Source organism: Scyliorhinus torazame, chromosome 20 (genome assembly GCF_047496885.1).
Source record: "Scyliorhinus torazame isolate Kashiwa2021f chromosome 20, sScyTor2.1, whole genome shotgun sequence".
Taxonomy (NCBI): Eukaryota; Metazoa; Chordata; class Chondrichthyes; order Carcharhiniformes; family Scyliorhinidae; genus Scyliorhinus; species Scyliorhinus torazame.
In genome coordinates, this window is record NC_092726.1 from 54,915,028 (window position 1) to 54,932,278 (window position 17,251).

The 17,251-nt window shown below is 45.1% G+C and overlaps 1 protein-coding gene across 1 annotated transcript in view; it reads left to right on the forward strand.

Annotated features, from left to right (window-relative positions):
* The first annotated feature begins 14,205 nt into the window (after window positions 1-14,205).
* LOC140397091 (uncharacterized) overlaps window positions 14,206-17,251 on the forward strand; it is a 31,051-nt gene continuing 28,005 nt past the window's right edge. The window contains exons 1-2 of the mRNA XM_072486126.1: window positions 14,206-14,275; window positions 16,412-16,447. Coding sequence (XP_072342227.1) covers window positions 14,218-14,275; window positions 16,412-16,447 — 94 coding nt within the window. The 5' untranslated portion in view covers window positions 14,206-14,217. The remainder of the gene's footprint in view (window positions 14,276-16,411; window positions 16,448-17,251) is intronic.

Consider the following 17,251-nt stretch of genomic DNA (forward strand, 5'->3'; position numbering starts at 1 on the left):
TCTTTTTTGTTTTACATATTTGTAGAAACCTTTACTATTTGTTTTTATATTCTGAGCAAATTTACTCTCAGAATCTATCTTACTCTTCTTTATAGCTTTTTTAGTAGCTTTCTGTTGCCCCCCTAAAGATTTCCCAGTCCTTTACTCTCCCACTGATCTTTGCTACTTTGTATGTTTTTTCCTTCAATTTGATACTCTCGCTTATTTCCTTAGATATTCACGGTCGATTTTCCCTCTTTTTACCGTCCTTCATTTTTGTTGGTATAAACCTTTGCTGAGCACTGTGAAAAATCACTTGGAAGGTTCTCCACTGTTCCTCAACTGTTTCACCATAAAGTCTTTGCTCCCAGTCTACCTTAGCTAGTTCTTCTCTCATCCGATTGTAATCTTCTTTGTTTTAGCACAAGAAACGAGTGCTTGATTTTACCTTCTCACCCTCCATCTGTATTTTAAATTCCACTGTATTGTGGTGCTCCTTCCGAGCGGATCCCTAACTATGAGATCCTGAATCAATCCTGTCTCATTACACAGGACCAGATCTAGGACCGCTTGTTCCCTCGTAGGTTCCATTACATACTGTTCTAGGAAACTATCGCGGATACATTCTATAAACTCCTCCTCAAGGTTGCCTTGACCGACCTGGTTAAACCAATCGACATGTAGATTAAAATCCCCCATGATAGCTACTGTACCATTTCTACATGCATCTGTTATTTCTTTGTTTATTGCCAGCCACACCATAATGTTACTATTTGGTGGCCTATAGACTGATGCTATCAGTGATTTTTTCGCCTTACTATTCCTGATTTCCACCCAAATGGATTTAACCTTATCCTCCATAGCACCGATGTCATCCCTTACCCTTGCCCGGATGTCATCCTTAAATAACAGAGCTACACCACCTCCCGTATCATCCACGCTATCCTTCCGAATAGTTTGATACCCTCGGATATTGAACTTCCAGTCGTGACCATCCTTTAACCATGTTGCAGTAATGGCCACTAAACCCAAGTGATTCACGATGATTTGCGCCATCAACTCATTTACCTTATTCCGAATACTACGAGCATTCAGGTAAAGTTCACTTATGTTGGCTTTTTTTACCTCTGTTCTGAATCTTAACACCTCGATCAGTAACCTCGCCTAAGTTATATTTCCTCTTAACCTTTCTCCTAATTTTCCTTGTCGTTGAACCCATATCTTCATGTAACAACCTGCCGCGTCGCTTACCATTAATGTTTCCACCTCCCGTTTTATTTATTTTAGTATTCCTGGTCCTATTCACTGAGCTCCCCTCAGTCACTGTACCTTGTACTGTCGCCCTTTTTGATTTTTGACTGTGGCTTCTCTGCCTTACACTTTCCCCCTTACTGCCTTTTGTTTCTGTCCCTGTTTTACTACCTTCCAACTTCCTGCATCGGTTCCCATCCCCCTGCCACATTAGTTCAAACTCTCCCCAACAGCTCTAGCAAACATCCCCCCCCCCCCCCTGGGACATCGGTTCCAGTCCTGCGAAGGTGCAGACCGCCCGGTTTGTACTGGTCCCACCTCCCCCAGCACCGGCTCCTATGTCCCAGGAATTTGAATCCCTCCCTCTTGCACCATCTCTCGAGCCACGCATTCATCCTCTCTATCCTGAAATTCCTTCTCTGACTAGCTCGTGGCTCTGGTAGCAATCCTAAGATTACTACCTTTGAGGTCCAACTTTTTAGTTTAACTCCTAACTCCCTGAATTCAGCTTGTAGGACCTCGTCCGGTTTTTATCACCTATATCGTTGGTGCCTATGTGCACCACGACAGCTGGCTGTTCACCCTGACCCCCGCCCCCCCCCCCCCCCCCAGAATGTCCTCCAGCCGCTCAAGACATCCTTGACCCTTGCACCAGGAAGGCAACATACAATCCTGGAGTCTCGATAGCGTCCGCAGAACCGCCTGTCTATTCCCGTTTCGATTGAGTCCCCTGTCACTTTAGCCCTGTCATTATTCTTTCTGCCCTTCTGCGCAGCAGAGCCAACCACGGTGCCAAGAACCTGGCTGCTGCTGCCTTCCCCTGGTGAGCCATCTCCCTCAACAGTATCCAAAGCGGTATATCTGTTTTGCAGGGAGATGACCGCAGGGGGCACCTGCACTGCCTTCCTCCTCTTGCTCTGTCTTTTGGTCACCCATTTTCTATCTCCCTCAGTACCTTTCACCTGCGGTGTGACCAACTCGCTAAACGTGCTATCCACGACGTCCTCAGCATCGCGGATGCTCCAAAGTGAGTCCATCCGCAGCTCCAGAGCCGTCAAGCGGTCTAACAGGAGCTGCAACTGGACACACTTCTTGCACGTGAAGGAGCCGGGACAGTGGACGTGTCCCTGAGCTCCCGCATCGCACGCGAGGAGCATGACACGGGGCTGAGATCTCCTGCCATGTCTTAAACCTTCGGTTAACTTCAACAATTACAAATTTCCCCCAAAAATTAAATAAATAAACAATGAAGAAAAAAATATATCAATATACCAATGAAAAGAAAACAGAAACACTACTTACCAGTCACTGACCTCGAGCCTTCCTCTTGATCTTCACAGCGGTTGTTTTTTTTGGTTAGAGGCGGGGGTAAGGAGGGAAACACTGAAGAAGTGTTTCGGGTTTAAGTGTCACTTGACAACAGCTCCTCCACAAACTACCTAAAAATTAGGGTGACCACTACGGAGGTATGCAAATTTCCCTTGTAATACCAATCAGCAGCTCCGCTCTACTGCCCTCTGCTGGATGTTTGTCTTCACTCGAACAGCTAGGGTCTTTAGCTCAGGTACACCTGCAATTTAGGGTGACCACGACGGAGGTATGCAAATTTCCCTTGTAACACCAATCAGCAGCTCCGATCTACTGCCCTCTGCTGGATCTTCCTTCCTAACAAGTATTTCATCAAGCTTACCGATCTGTTTCACACTGTCCTCTCCAACAATATCGCCCCTCTCATTTGTAAATACAGAAGAAAAGTTCTCGTTCAAGACCTCTCCTATCTCTTCAGACTCAATACACAATCTCCCGCTACTATCCTTGATCGGACCTACCCTCGCTCTAGTCATTCTCACATTTCTCACATATGTGTAAAAGGCCTTGGGGTTTTCCTTGATCCTACCCTCCATAGATTGTTCATGCCCTCTCTTAGCTCTCCTAATCCCTTTCTTCAGTTCCCTCCTGGCTATCTTGTATCCCTCCAATGCCCTGTCTGAACCTTGTTTCCTCAGCCTTACATTAGTCTCCTTTTTCCTCTTAACAAGGCATTCAACCTCTCTTGTCAACTATGGTTCCCTCACTCGACCATGTCTTCCCTGCCTGACAGGGACATACATATCAAGGACACGGAGTACCTGTTCCTTGAACATGTTCCACATTTCACTTGTGTCCTTCCCTGACAGCCTGTGCTCTCATTTATTTGAAAGCAAAGAACCATGGACTTTATAGTCAGAACAATGGAATAAATGATGCATTTTCCAGGTCGAAGCCTAATATGGCTTTCGGCTCATAACGTTTCTCCTGGTAACATGCAGCATACTATTCCATGTTCTTTACTGCACAGAACGGTTGCCGTTATCTAAATTGCTTTCCCACTACTTCTGAGGTCATAGTTTCTCACTCATCCTATTGGATGGCTTCAGCGACCCTCTCTACCTGAAAGGAGCAATCCCTTATTGATAATCAGTGACCCGATGCTCTAGATCCCCCGATAAGAGGATAATACTGTTCAGACCCACACTGTAAATCCACCTCAATTTTAAATGTTTCGATTAAGTCTCCTCTTACCCCTTTAGACTGTAGCGGATACAAACCTAACGTTTCCAAACATATTGAGAAGACCAACAGCATCCCTGGTGTTTGTCCATTAAACATTTTTTGAAAAGCTCCAAATATCCTTAGATTAAATACGGAGAGCGATACTGTATGCAATAACACAGATGTGCTCCGACAAATGCCCCGTACTCTTGAATCATAACTTCCTAACTTGTGTATTCCATTCTCATGGCAATAACCGAAAATATTCTGTTTGGATTTTCTAACTTTGACTTTAATGGTTTGAATTAATTGATGGAGAATAATTAGCTGATGCCGAATAATAATAATAATAATCAATAATTACAACTTCATTGCAACTTTCATCCACCATGCCTCTGAAATACGAATCAAATACGTAATGTTATTAAGAATATAGGTATGCGTGTTAATCACATGTCACAACAGAAGTACTGCACACAGCCGCACAATCACACACTTAATCACATAAACAACGATACACACCCAAACACACGCCCATAATACCACACACTTTGGCAGAAGCAATCACACACAAATACATTCATACAAACACACAATACACGCACACAAAACATATTCACCGCCACACACAATCACAGAACGACACACACAAACACAAACAGACAAACTCAATCATGCAAGCATAGCATCCCGCACACTTGAACAAACATACACACAATCACACATTCACAACACACACATACAATAACACACACAAACAAACACATACACAATCAAACAGGCACAAAAGCACACTTACTCTCTCACTGCTCTGGATAGTATTTCTCGCAATTCTACAACGTCAATTGTCTGATAGTGTTACTGCGGGAGGCGATGTTGCAGAATTAATTTGAACGAAAATAAGCTAAACAGAACTTTCCTCTATTCGAGTCATGCTAACAGCCAATCACGGGACTCAGTTGAAGCGCAACATTGAAAAATAAACGACTTCCTCAGTTTTATTCTGTGACTAACTTTCCAAAGTTTCATTCAGTTGATTATTTGAGTGTCCGCTTTAATTCCGGGGTTTTGCAATACGCGTGAATTTCTCGGTTTACAACTGCTGTCAGCGGCCTGTTAGTAACTGATGTTAAAGTTCTGATATTGAGAAACAACAACATAAATTAATCACCTTGTCAATCATACGAGTGCAAAAACATTGCAGCAGGAGTTCATCGGGGTTGTGTCCTCGGCTCCGCCATTCGACATCTGCTTCATCAATGACATTCCCTTCATCATGTGGCCGAAAATAGGGCGATTACTGATAACTGCAAAATGTTCAGCTCGTCTCCAGATGCCATAGATATTGAAGCGATTGGAGAGGGTTTGTTGCAAGTTCGGGGCAACATTCACTGTTGGAGTGGGAGAGCAAGGTGTGTGTGAGTGTGTGTGTGCGCGAGTGTGTGTGTGCGAGTGTGTGTGTGTGAGAGCGAGTGTGTGTGTTTGTGTATGTTTGTGTGTGTGTCCGAGTGTGTGTGTTTGCATGTGTGTTTGCGAGTATATGTGTGCGCGAGTGTTTGTGAGCGAGTATGTGTGTGTGTCAGCGAGTGTGAGTGTGTGCAAGTGTGTGTGAGCGAGTGTGTGTGCGAGTGTGTGTGTTTGTGTGTGTGTGTCCGAATGTGTGTGTCGGAGGTGTGGCTACGGGTTGCTGTATGTGATTGTGGGCCAGCGTTTGTGTGAATGTCTCTTCGTGAAAGTGACAGAAGTTACTTCCTTTCAGATACTGTTATGTCAATGCTTCGGCTGCCCCCATTGGTAATTCTTGTGTTTTAAATATACAAATCAAGCTATCTCAGGAAAGTATATCTTAGCAATACAGAAAGAGCAGCCAGGTGAAACATTGTTGAAGGAATGAATACCTACTGATATGGATCATGGGAGATTCGAATGATTTTGCTTGAGTGACTGATGTTTTTTCTTGTCAGAGTCATTGATGTTAACAGCATGGATTCAGGCCCTTCGGCCCAGCGTATACATGCAGCCCAGTTTATGTCACTAAGTTAGTCCCACTTGCCCACAGTTGGCCCATATCCCTCTATACCCACCCGACCATGTAACTGTCTAACTGCTTATTAAATAAAAAAATGCACCCCCCTGCCGCTGCCTCTGGCAGCTCGTTCCAGATGCTCACCACCCTCTGTGTGAAAAGAATTCCGCTCTTGCTCTCTTTTGTATCTCTCCCCCCTCACCTTAAACCTAATCCCTCTAGTTCTAGACTCGTCTATCTTTGGAAAAGATGTTGACTATCTACCTGATCTATGCTCCTCATTATGTTATAGACCTCAATATGATCACGTCTCAGACTCCTACCCTCCAGGGAAAAAAGTCCCAGCCTATCCAGCCTCTCCTTATAACTCAGATCATCAAGCCCTGGTAGCATCCTCGTAAATCTCTTCTGAACTCTTTCTAGTTCTTCAATATCCTTCCTATACTAAGGTGTCCATAATTAGACACAGTATTCCATCTGTGGTCTTACCAATGTCTTTTAAAACTTCAACAAGACGTCCGAACTCCTATATTCAACATTCTGCCCAATAAAATCTAGCATGCTGACTGCCTTCTTCACCATCCTGTCCGCCTGACACTTCACCTTCAAGGACCTATGCACCTGTACCCCTATATCTCTTTGTTCTGTAACTCACCCCAATTCCCTACCATTAACTGAGTAGGTCCAGCCCTGATTTGACCTACCAAAATGCATCACCTCACATTTATCAAAATTAAACTCTATCTGCCATTCATCGGCCCACTGGCCCAATTGGTCAATCTCCTGTTGTAATCTTTATATAACCTTCTTCACTATCCACGATGCCACCAATATTGGCGTCATCTGCAAACTTGCTAACCATGCCTCCTACATTCTCATCCAAATCATTAATATATATCACAAATAACAGTGGACCCAGCACCGATCCCTGAGACACAGGTCTGTGTCTCAGGCCTCATGTTTGAAAAACAACCTTCCACAACAAACCCGTTGGCTTCGGTCGCCAAGACAATTTTGTATCCAATGGCTACCTCACGATGGATTCCGTGAGATTTAATCTTTTGTAACAACCTATCATGCGGTACCTTGACAACGTCGACTGCGCTGCCCTCATTTACCTTCTTGGTTACCACTTCAAAAAAACGCAATCAAATTCGTGACACATGACATTCCCCTTGCAAAGCCATGCTGGCTTTCCCTAATTAGCCCTTGCCTGTCTAAATGCCTGTAGACCCTGCCGCTCAGAATACCTTCTACCAATTTACCCATTGCAGAAGTAAAACTCACCAGTCGGCAGTTCCTGGGCTTATCCGTACAGCCCTTCCTGAACAACGGCACAACATTTGCTACCGCCAATATTCAGGCACCATTCCTGTTGCTGTCGATGATTCAAAAATCTCAGCTATGGGGCCGGACATTTCCTCCCTGGCCAACCAGAACATCCTGGGATACATTTCATTAGCTGCCGGGGATTTATCTATCTTGAAGCATTTTAATACCTCCATCACCTCCTTCTCTGTAATATGTACACTCCTCAAGGCATTACTTTTTATTTCCCCAACTTCCCAGGCGTGCCTTTCGCAACAGGTATTACTAACGAGAAATTTTAATTTAGGTCCTCTCCCATCCCTTGTGAATCTACACAAAGATGACGTTGTTTATCCTTAAGTGGCCCTACCCTCTCCCTCGTCGCCCTTTAACCTTTATATATCTGTCAAAGCTCTTTGGATTGTCCTTTGCCTGATCTGTCAAGACAAATTAATGACCCATTTTTGCCCGCCTGATTTATCTCTTCACTCTACTCAACCAAGCCCTATACTCTTCAATGGATTCACTTGATCCCAGATGCCGAAGCATGTTATGTGCCCCCTTCTTCCTTTTGACCATGACCTCAATGTCCCGAATCATCCAGTGTTCCCTCCTTCAATCAATCTTGCCCTTCACTCAAAGAGGAATTTTCTCACCCTGAACCCTAGTTAACACCTTTTTGAAAGACTCTCACTTATCAGCTATCCCCTTGCCTGCAAGTAGTCACCCCCAATCAACTTTTGAAAGTTCCAGCCTAATATCCGCAAATTTCGAATTTTAACTCTTGGGCCAGAACTATCATTCTCCATAACTGTCTTAAAATTAATGGATTTAAGGGCACTGGCCCCAAATTGATCACAAACGAAGGCTTCTGTCTCCTGCCATTCCTTATTCCCCAAGTTGAGTTCAAGTTTTGACCCCCTATCTAGTCGGGGCATCCACATATTGTATGAGGAATTCTTCCTGCATATACTGTACTAATTTAACTCTAAACCAATCCCCGAGCGCTATGGCTGTCCCAATTAATGTTGGAAAAGTTAAAGACCCCAACTGTCACCAACCTATTTTTATGGCGGTCGTCTGTAATCACCTTACATATTTGCTCCTCAATATCCCGCCGACTATTTGGGGGCCTATTGTACAGTGCTATCAATGAGATATCAACCTTCTTATTTTTCAGTTCATCCCGTATTGACTCAGTGGGCGAAAACTCGGATATATCCTCTCGCTGCACTGCCGTGATATCGTCCGTAATCAATAACGCAGCACCCCCTCCTCTCGTATCTCCTGGTCTACTCTCCTGTAGCATCTGTACCCCGGAACATTGAGCTGCCAGTCCTGCCGCTCCTACAGCCATGGTTCAGTAATAGCTACAATATCCCAGTCCCATGTACATATCCATGCCCTGGGTTCATCTGCCTTGCACGTTAGGCATCTTGCATTGAAATAAACGCAGTTCAATCTGTTTCTCTGCCTTCCACTTTTCTCTTTACGGACTTTTGCTTCTATCCTCTCTTTGCTTTCCTCCGACTTCCTTCACTAGTTCCCTTCCCCATTGTTGGAGCAAAGGTCACCACATGGGTGAGTGCTGTTAAAGGTCGACTTTGTGCAGGATTGATGGTGGATTATCATTCGGGTGTAAGGAGATCTGAAGACCTTAAATTCCCGAGCCTCTCACCCAGTGTTCCGGGAACAGCACTGACTTGGTTAGTCTCTCAGGATGATAGCAAATATTTAATCCTGTTGACTTTAGGGAATTGGAGATGTTAATACGCATGACCACCAGACTGAAATTTTTCGCTGCTTGTATTTCTCTTATTATAATTGCAGATGGAAATTTACTCTCCATCTGCACGAGTCCTTCCTTGCAACATTTCAAAATATGTCTGAACATGTTCTATGTAATGTTATACGGGGGCGACCTTTCCACCAGTATCTAAAGAGTTGTGAATGATATTAAACACTAATAAATCTTGCCTGTTCGCATTTCATGATCATGGTTGAGATGAGTAATCAAGGCCTTGAAGGAAGCCAGCCCCGGTCTCGAATAAGGCATCAATGATGCCTCGTAATTATTGACCCAATGGAAATTAAGGCAAAAGCAACTCATTGGTTGAAGCCATAATTTGGATACATGCAAATTAGTGTCCTGAACTCCCTATCTCTCCAGCCTTGGGCGATTACTTCACGTTTATCTCATGTTTCACCACTTCCCCATTTCAATTTCCTGACGTTGAAACCGTTCTACTTTGCTTCCTGCTGCGAGGGGGGCTATCTGCTGGCAGCGGAAACAGGCACACACGAAATAACTACAAGGAATGTCATTCTACTCATTGTGTTCAGACGGGTTTCCTGATTCGATGCTCAAAGCAAGCTTTTACGATTTTTGTTTCAACTGTCCGTGCCATAATAATGTTTATTTTAAATAAATGACATTTGAAGAAGTAGATTTAAAAGTGAGCTGCTCAATTCTACAATTGGTCAAACACAAGGTACACACATAACAACCCTTGGACCGGTGATACTATGAAGGGAACCTTGTTTCTCCAAATCCTAAGCTGTTGGAGGGTGGTTTGTCGAAATCAGAAATTATTTCCATTTGCTTTTTTCTCATTACTTGATCAGGTTGCATATGTACGTGGCCAGCGTGGCCAAGGACTGCAAAACCCCATTGATAGCAATGTATTGTATTTCAGCCATTTGATTAGGATTTGAATTAGTTCTTGGGGCAATGATACCCAATATTGATGGTGAAAATCCTGGGCCGTTGGTTGTTGTTCTGACTGAACCTCGATAAACAAGGACTCCTCGTGCCTGAGTAAAATTTCAGTCACCTCTCGGAACTTCGAAGCTATGTGCACCTTTGGAAAGTGGATAGCTGAGTAGAACTTCGATGGAACCAGTACCCTGATTGCAGCATCTCCTTTGGTCGCATCTTCCAGCTGCGATATCCCCTATGGAGTTAGTGGGTCCGATTCCACAGCTTCCTGCTACAAACGTTTGATATGCTGATTCATACAAATGGGAACTTGAGAGGTAACTTCATGTCCCTGATTTGTGGTGTTCACTGGGGACGAACAATGGGAAGTAAGGTAAGCCACCGGCCCGAAGGCGTTACAGGGGGTTTTGAGACCAGAAGATTCTGAAATAAATTTAAGGAATCTAAATGCTAAAAAAGAACATGGGGAATCATTGAATGGCCAAATCAAATGAGTTAGCCATTCTGTAAGTTTCAGCGGTCTTCGGAGAAAATTGAATCAATGTCACTGACCCACAATATATACATTCTTTTACCATCTTTCCGCTGAGGAATCTGAACATGCTAAGATTTATTTTGCCCCACTTACCATCTCACATCTCATCCAGGGAGTTCGAGACTACATGCCAACCATTCTGTCGTGGAGCTCAAAGCTTTCCATCGTTTTGCCAGCTTTTTTGACATTCAGCTTAAATCTTCGTTACTAGATTATAGAACCGTCATCAAGTATCACATGGCTCTCCACATAGGCTGTGTAAAGCACTCGGGGACTTCGAGAGCCATATCAAATCACTTCTCGACTTTCTATCCCTTCAAAGTGTTCAGCTTCCTTGCATCAAATGTTTTCAATTACATTGTGGCTCACAATTCTGAATTTATCGCCTTTAATCACTCCCCACCCACGATAAATCCTTGACTTTCGAGAGAAAATGAATATGAATGCATACACTTAACAATACATAAATGGCTCCTGAGTCCGCATTGGTCCATTATCGGCGCATATCTCCTCCAGGCATAAAGAATCCAACACAGTCAACATAACCTTCGGTTTTTTTGCTCTTGAGATTCAATAAAATCTCATTAAATGCAAGTAGATTGCATGCCACAATTCGACTTAGGGTTATTATGTTGAATGATTGCGTTGTGTTCAGTAATAAAATATTTCACGGTCGTGATTCTGTTTCAGTCCACATGTGTGTATTGATCAGCAGAGCTAGACATGTTGTAGACAGCAGTAGTTCGGGTGGATCCGAGAACAGGTACTGGATTCTCCCAAAATGGGGCTATGTCCCCAAGCTGGAGCTGGAAGGCTAGCTTTTTAGTCCTTAGTTTCCTGCAAAAAATAACCTGCAGGGTTAATAACCTCTTACCTGCAGGGGAGTGGCAGGGCCCCACCGAGCATCACGCTATGGGTTCCTGCACTTCCGGCTCCGTGTCGGGCTCACGGAATCGGACTCCAGCGGCTGCGCCGAGGGCCATGGCGGACTCTGACCGCGGACCATCACGAAGAAACAATATCCCCCAAATTGGCCACGTGCCACTGCATTGGACCGGCCCGATCACTGCCCTGGCCACCCATAATGCTGGATTCCTCCGCCTCCACCAGGTCGGCCGTGGACTGAGGACACAGCCCCGTGCGAGAGTCCCGACCCGCCAGACGTGGTTAGAACCACGCCGTCGGGCAATCGGTCGGACTGGATTTGAGTATCGATGGGAGGGCCTCTTGCCCTGGCCAGAGGTGTAATTCACGGACGAACGACTCTCCAGGGCCCAGAGAATCGCCGGGGCGGCGTCGGGAGCGAGCCGGTCGGAAAAGTCGATTCTCCGCCCCTGCTCCAAACGCGGGTTTGACGTGTGGCTGTGGAGAATCCAGCCCCGGGGGAGCCCGAGGCCGGCGATTAAATGCGCGGGATTTCAGGGTCGGGCGCGTGCTCGATGGGGGCGCCTCATTCTTCGGTGTGGCTCCGCAGTACGAGTCCACCAGGGAGGATGGCATGAGCGCAGCAGGCCGCCGTTCTGAGAATGCCGGGTCCCTGCTAGGCTATGAAGTTGTTGAAATTATTTGCTGGAATTTCTGGAGTAAAACCCTACCTTTTGTACGCCGGCGTGGGGACATCGACTCAATTTGGGAGAATCTAGCCCTTTGCCTCAGAAACGGAGGGCCGTCCTCTCTGAAGCAGGACCTCCTTCCTTCCGTGGCCCCGCAAGATCCATCCCCCATCTTTTGCGGGGCGGACTTAGAGAGGACGGCAACTACGCATGCGCGGATGACGCCCATTGTGCAGCGCCGGTCGCGTCATCTATGCGGCGTCGCTTTTACGCGGGCGACAAGGCCTGGCGCGTGTAGATGACGCGGCCCTGATCCTGGCCCATTGTCAGGGCCTGTATCGGTCGGGACCGGGGTCGTTCCGCGCCGTCGTGAACTGTGACGGCGTTCACGACGGCGCAGCCACTTCGGCGTGGGAGTGGAGAATCCCGCCCGGAGAATCCCGTCCGGAATCTTTTGCCGGAATTTGTGTGAATAATGGGACAGTTGAAATTTTGAGCTAATTAAGTCAAAGGTCAAACAAAGGCCCAGAGGCATTGTGATTTGAATACCTTAATTCTCTTTGTGGATGACGCCTTATTTGAAAGTGGATAACAAGACAAACAATTGATGAATCGTAAAATTAACCTTACTTGGTCAATTTTAGTTCAATGTTCTGCTTCTACAGAGATCCGTGATCGGCCGTTAGAACTACCCGAATATAGGATGTTCTATTTTAACATGTTTTCTCTGAAATGACAATTCCTCTGAAATTACCATCATAGCCTGACCCAGTGATTGTATCATGAACAGGAAGTTGTGACCATGCGACACTACCGTATCCACAGCAGTGCGCGTATGAGTCTGTAGGTCTGTCTGTGTATATAAAAGAGAGCTGCTGTGTCTGCGTGTTTGTGTGTCTTTGCATTTTAGTTTGTGCGTACCTGTTTGTGTGTGTTCGAGTGAGAGAGTGTACCTTGAGTAAGAGAGAGCGTGCATGTGTAAACATATGTGTGTCCGTGGATGTGTGTGCGTGTGAAAGTATGCGTGTGTGAAAGGCAGAGTGTGTTTCTGTGCGGTTAATACTTATATTGTCACATTCTTGCAGTGCCAATTGTTTTCTTGATCATTATGATCATTAATAATATTTTTTGCAGAATTAAATTTGCAATTTCGACTGTGCAATCGACAGTCCACATCAGATAACTCAACTCTATTAAGATATTCACTTTTCACTCCATTTTAATCTCATGTGTATCAACCTCTCTTCCTGCATCACCTCTTAAAATCTAACCTAATGTGATGTCAGAATAATTGCATGTGTGCCCAGTTTGCACACCAGATAAATCCTCTCCATTGAGACGTTAACTCCAGTGTAGTCTTACTTCACATTGTAAGCGTGTATCAATCTCTCTCTCAATGAATTGTGTAGTTTGTAAGTAGAGGAAACGGGAATAAAAACAAGCAAGTGACGTTATACCTCTTCAAATCATTGCTCAGTCCACATTTGGATTATTTTGTTCAGCTCTAGGCTCCTTACTTAAGGAAGGACATTGGAGCCATGTAGAGAGTGCAGAGGAGATTCAGTAGAACGATACAAGAAATGAGGAATTTCAGAAACAAGGAAAGATTGGAGAGATAGGGCTTGTTCTCCTCGCAGCAGCAAAGATAAAGAATTGTAATTGTTCAGGTGTTCTAAATTGTGAACAATTTTGAGATGGCAAAGAAGGATATTCTGTTTTCACTGGCTGGTGAGTCAGTGACTGGGGGTCGTAAGTTCAAGATGATTATCAAGAGAGCTAGCAGTAAAATGAGGAGAAACCTCTTTACTCAGAGAGTTGCTGAGATTTGGAATGCGCTGCCTGGGAGAGTGGCGGAGGTGGATTCCATAAGAAGTTTCAAAAGAGGGCTGGATACATATTTGAACGTGATGAATTTAGAGGGCTACGGTGATCGGGCAGTAGAATGGTTGCTTTTCAGGGAGCGTGTGCAGACACGGTGGGCGTAAAAACGGCAAAACTAAGAATGTGCTTTGTGACACACTATCATTCCATGAGGTGCATTTCCCATTCAGGAGGAATAATGTACATCAGATAGATAGCGAGATTACTGAATCTCTTCAATCATAAAGTAAACCTATCACAGTTTTGAGAAATATGTAGAGAAATATGAACTTCCGAATGTAGACGCTGTTGTTTCCATAGTGACCAAAGCTAAAGTTCAATCCTGTGTTGCAATCTTAGTTTCTGTAGCAACGGACTCGTCATATCCTTGAGCATCAGGCGGCTCAGATAGACAAGTAGCGAGTTGATCCAAGTCCCCACTTTGGAGGGTCGAATGATGCTGCGCAAATCCCTCTGGAAAATGTTTACTTTCGCATTTCTACTTGTAATTGGTGAGTGCACGTCTAGAACTCGGTAGCTGTCTACTGGAAGAGCCCTGTCTCACTGAGATAGGAACACACAGTTGCGGAACTGCTGAAATTGAGGAACATTATCAAAAGGGTGGGGCTGGTTGCACTTTGTATTGTGCCCGTGCGAGTAGACATGGCTTATATTTCAAAACAAAAAGAAGAAAGCGTGTAAGCGATGAATTGTATCCAACCCAAATGGTCAATTTTACCCGTTAAATTAGAAAACAATGGATTTATCTAATATTCAAACTTTGAAAAACGTATGTGTTTTTTGTTTAAATATGGATGAAGGAAGGAAGTCATGGCAATTACACAGTCTCTCTGGTCTGAAGCAAATAACTTCAGGTTGCATACATCTCTATCAGTGTCCAAGAACAGATCATGTATGAAAACATGGAGGCTGGCGGGGCGGGGGAGGGGGGGGGTGGATCTTTGCGGAAATAAGTAAATAGTAATGTTTCTCGGAGATTAACTTTCTCCAACTCTGATCATTTTTTGTTAAATAATATTTAAGAAAATAAGGAGCGAGGAGTGGGAAAAAGGAGGAGAATAATTCTTGATGGGGCGCATTAAACTGAAAAACGCATGTTGGTTTAAGACATAGAAGATTGACACAGATCCAAGCTTGGCCCAAAGTGTTGGGCCCTGAGGTTGTTTAAATGTTTGCAGTGGATCACAAAGTGTAATCCAACATCTATAATCCTGCATAGCATGACACAACGCTTTGACGGGTGTAACATTGAGGTTGAGTGTCTTGGTTTACAGAAATGCATAGACCGGATGGTCAAATTGGCAGGGAGGTGACACATGGACTTGAATCCTAAAATGTGTACGGTGATACACTTTCGAAGGAGTATTTTGACAAGGCAGTATTCAATGTTTGGCATGCCACGAGAAAATTCCGAGTAACAAAGGGACCTTGGCTTGTTTGTCTATAGGTCTCCGAAGGAGGAAGGGCAGGTTAACAGAGTGGTGAAAATGGCGCATGGGACACTCAGTTCTAACAATCAAGGCATATTTTACAAAAGCAGGGAGGTTATGTTTGAGTTGTATAGAAATATGGTGAGGCCACAAGTGAGGTACTGTGTGCAGTTCTGATCTCCACATTATAGGAAGGATGTGTCTGCACTGGAGGGAGTGCAGAAGAGATTCACCAGGATGTTGCCTGGAATGGATAGGCTTGGGTTCTATTCGTTGGCGTAGGGACGACTCAGAGAATACGTCAACAAGGTGTGCAAGGTTATGATGGTATCGACAGGGTGAATAGGGAATAGCTGTTCCCCTTATTTGAACGGTGAATCATGAGGGGACACTGGTTGAAGGGGCGGGAAGTTTCGGGGGTATTTGAGGAAAAACATTTTACGTAGAGAGAGTGGTAAATACCTGGAATGTACGGCCTGCGAAGGGGTGGGGGTCGGTAAAGGAGAACAGTGTTGCCTTCCATCCATCGAAATGTACATGGATGAGTACTTGCAATAACGTTCAAGACTGTGTGCAATGTGCTGAAAAATGGGATTGTGGCTATTTCCCGTGTGTCAGTGCAGAATTGATGGACCGAGGGGCCCACTTCTGCTTGTATTTACTGTGATCTTGTGATGTAGAATCTACCTAACAAGGCATTGGTGTCGTCCTGACAAAGAATGTTCCAGGAATGCACAAAGAGGAAGGAAATTGATCATGTCCATGAGTCACGCTGCAGCCTTCTGTTGTGAGGGAACGGACTCAAGTAACAGCATTACTGACGTTGGATCCGAGTCAACGGATGCTAGACCCCGTCTAAAATTCCGCCAACAGAATTGTGGCCATTGAGCCTTTTGGCTGCGAAACGAGAAAATTTCTGGCCTGTGATTACTGCACTATTTGAACAATGAGCAAAAAGAAACTTGCATTTTAACAATCGTTTTAGATTCGCGTAGCACCAATGTATTCCACTTTGTTGGCCAATGTACGACGCCCCCACCCCCCAGTGAAGGATTCTCTCCCCTCTCCCAGGCATCTATATCCAGACCTCCATATTTTCGTTCCTCGGGTTCAGAGAAGTGTTTCGAAAGTGTTCGGGAACTTATTATTATGTTTTATTATTATTTGTTGCTAAATTTCTGACTCCTTTTATTCTAGTTCCCTGCCGATCACTCATCAGGCCAGAGGAAATAGGTGAGTATTTGCTGTTAAAATGGATTTTTGTTGCAACAATATGGTGTCACGCCACCTAGAACCATTATGCAATCGGTGATTCCAACCGCACCGACCCAGTCCTAACACAAGTGAATTATGCAATAATTGACATATCATTTATGAGATATTGTCCCTTGCCTGCTCAAATGAAGCATAACCACCAGGTTTGTAAGTTGAACACTTTAACTGCGTATTTATTACTGTAAAAAATTTAAATATGCGGAAAGAGCAGCATTATAACGGAAGGTTCATCTAATACTTCGTCCTTTACCGTCCCACCGATCGCCGGGCCGTCCTCTCTGAAGGAGGACCTCCTTCCTTCCACGGTCCCGCAAGATCTGTCCCCCATCTTCTTGCGGGGCGGACTTAGAGAGGACGGCAACCACGGATGCGTGGATTGGCGCCGGCCAACCCATGCATGCACGGATAATACGCGTTATGTGGCGCCGGCCGCGTCATCCATGTGGCGCCGCTTTTACACGGGCGACAAGGCCTGTCACGTGTAGATGACGCGGCCCCGATACTGGCCCATTGTCAGGGCCTGAATCGGTCGGGACCGGGGCCGTTCCGCGTCGTCGTTAACCTCGACGACGTTCAGGACGGCGTGGCCACTTCAGCGTGGGAGTGGGGAATCGCGCCCAGAGTGTTCGCGCCGTCGTGAACGCCATCGAGGTTCACGACGGCGCGAAACGGCCCCTATCCCGACCGATTCAGGGTCCGAAAATGGGCTAGAAGCAACTCCACGTCATTTAAGCGCGCCAGGCCTTGGCGCCATGTAAAGGC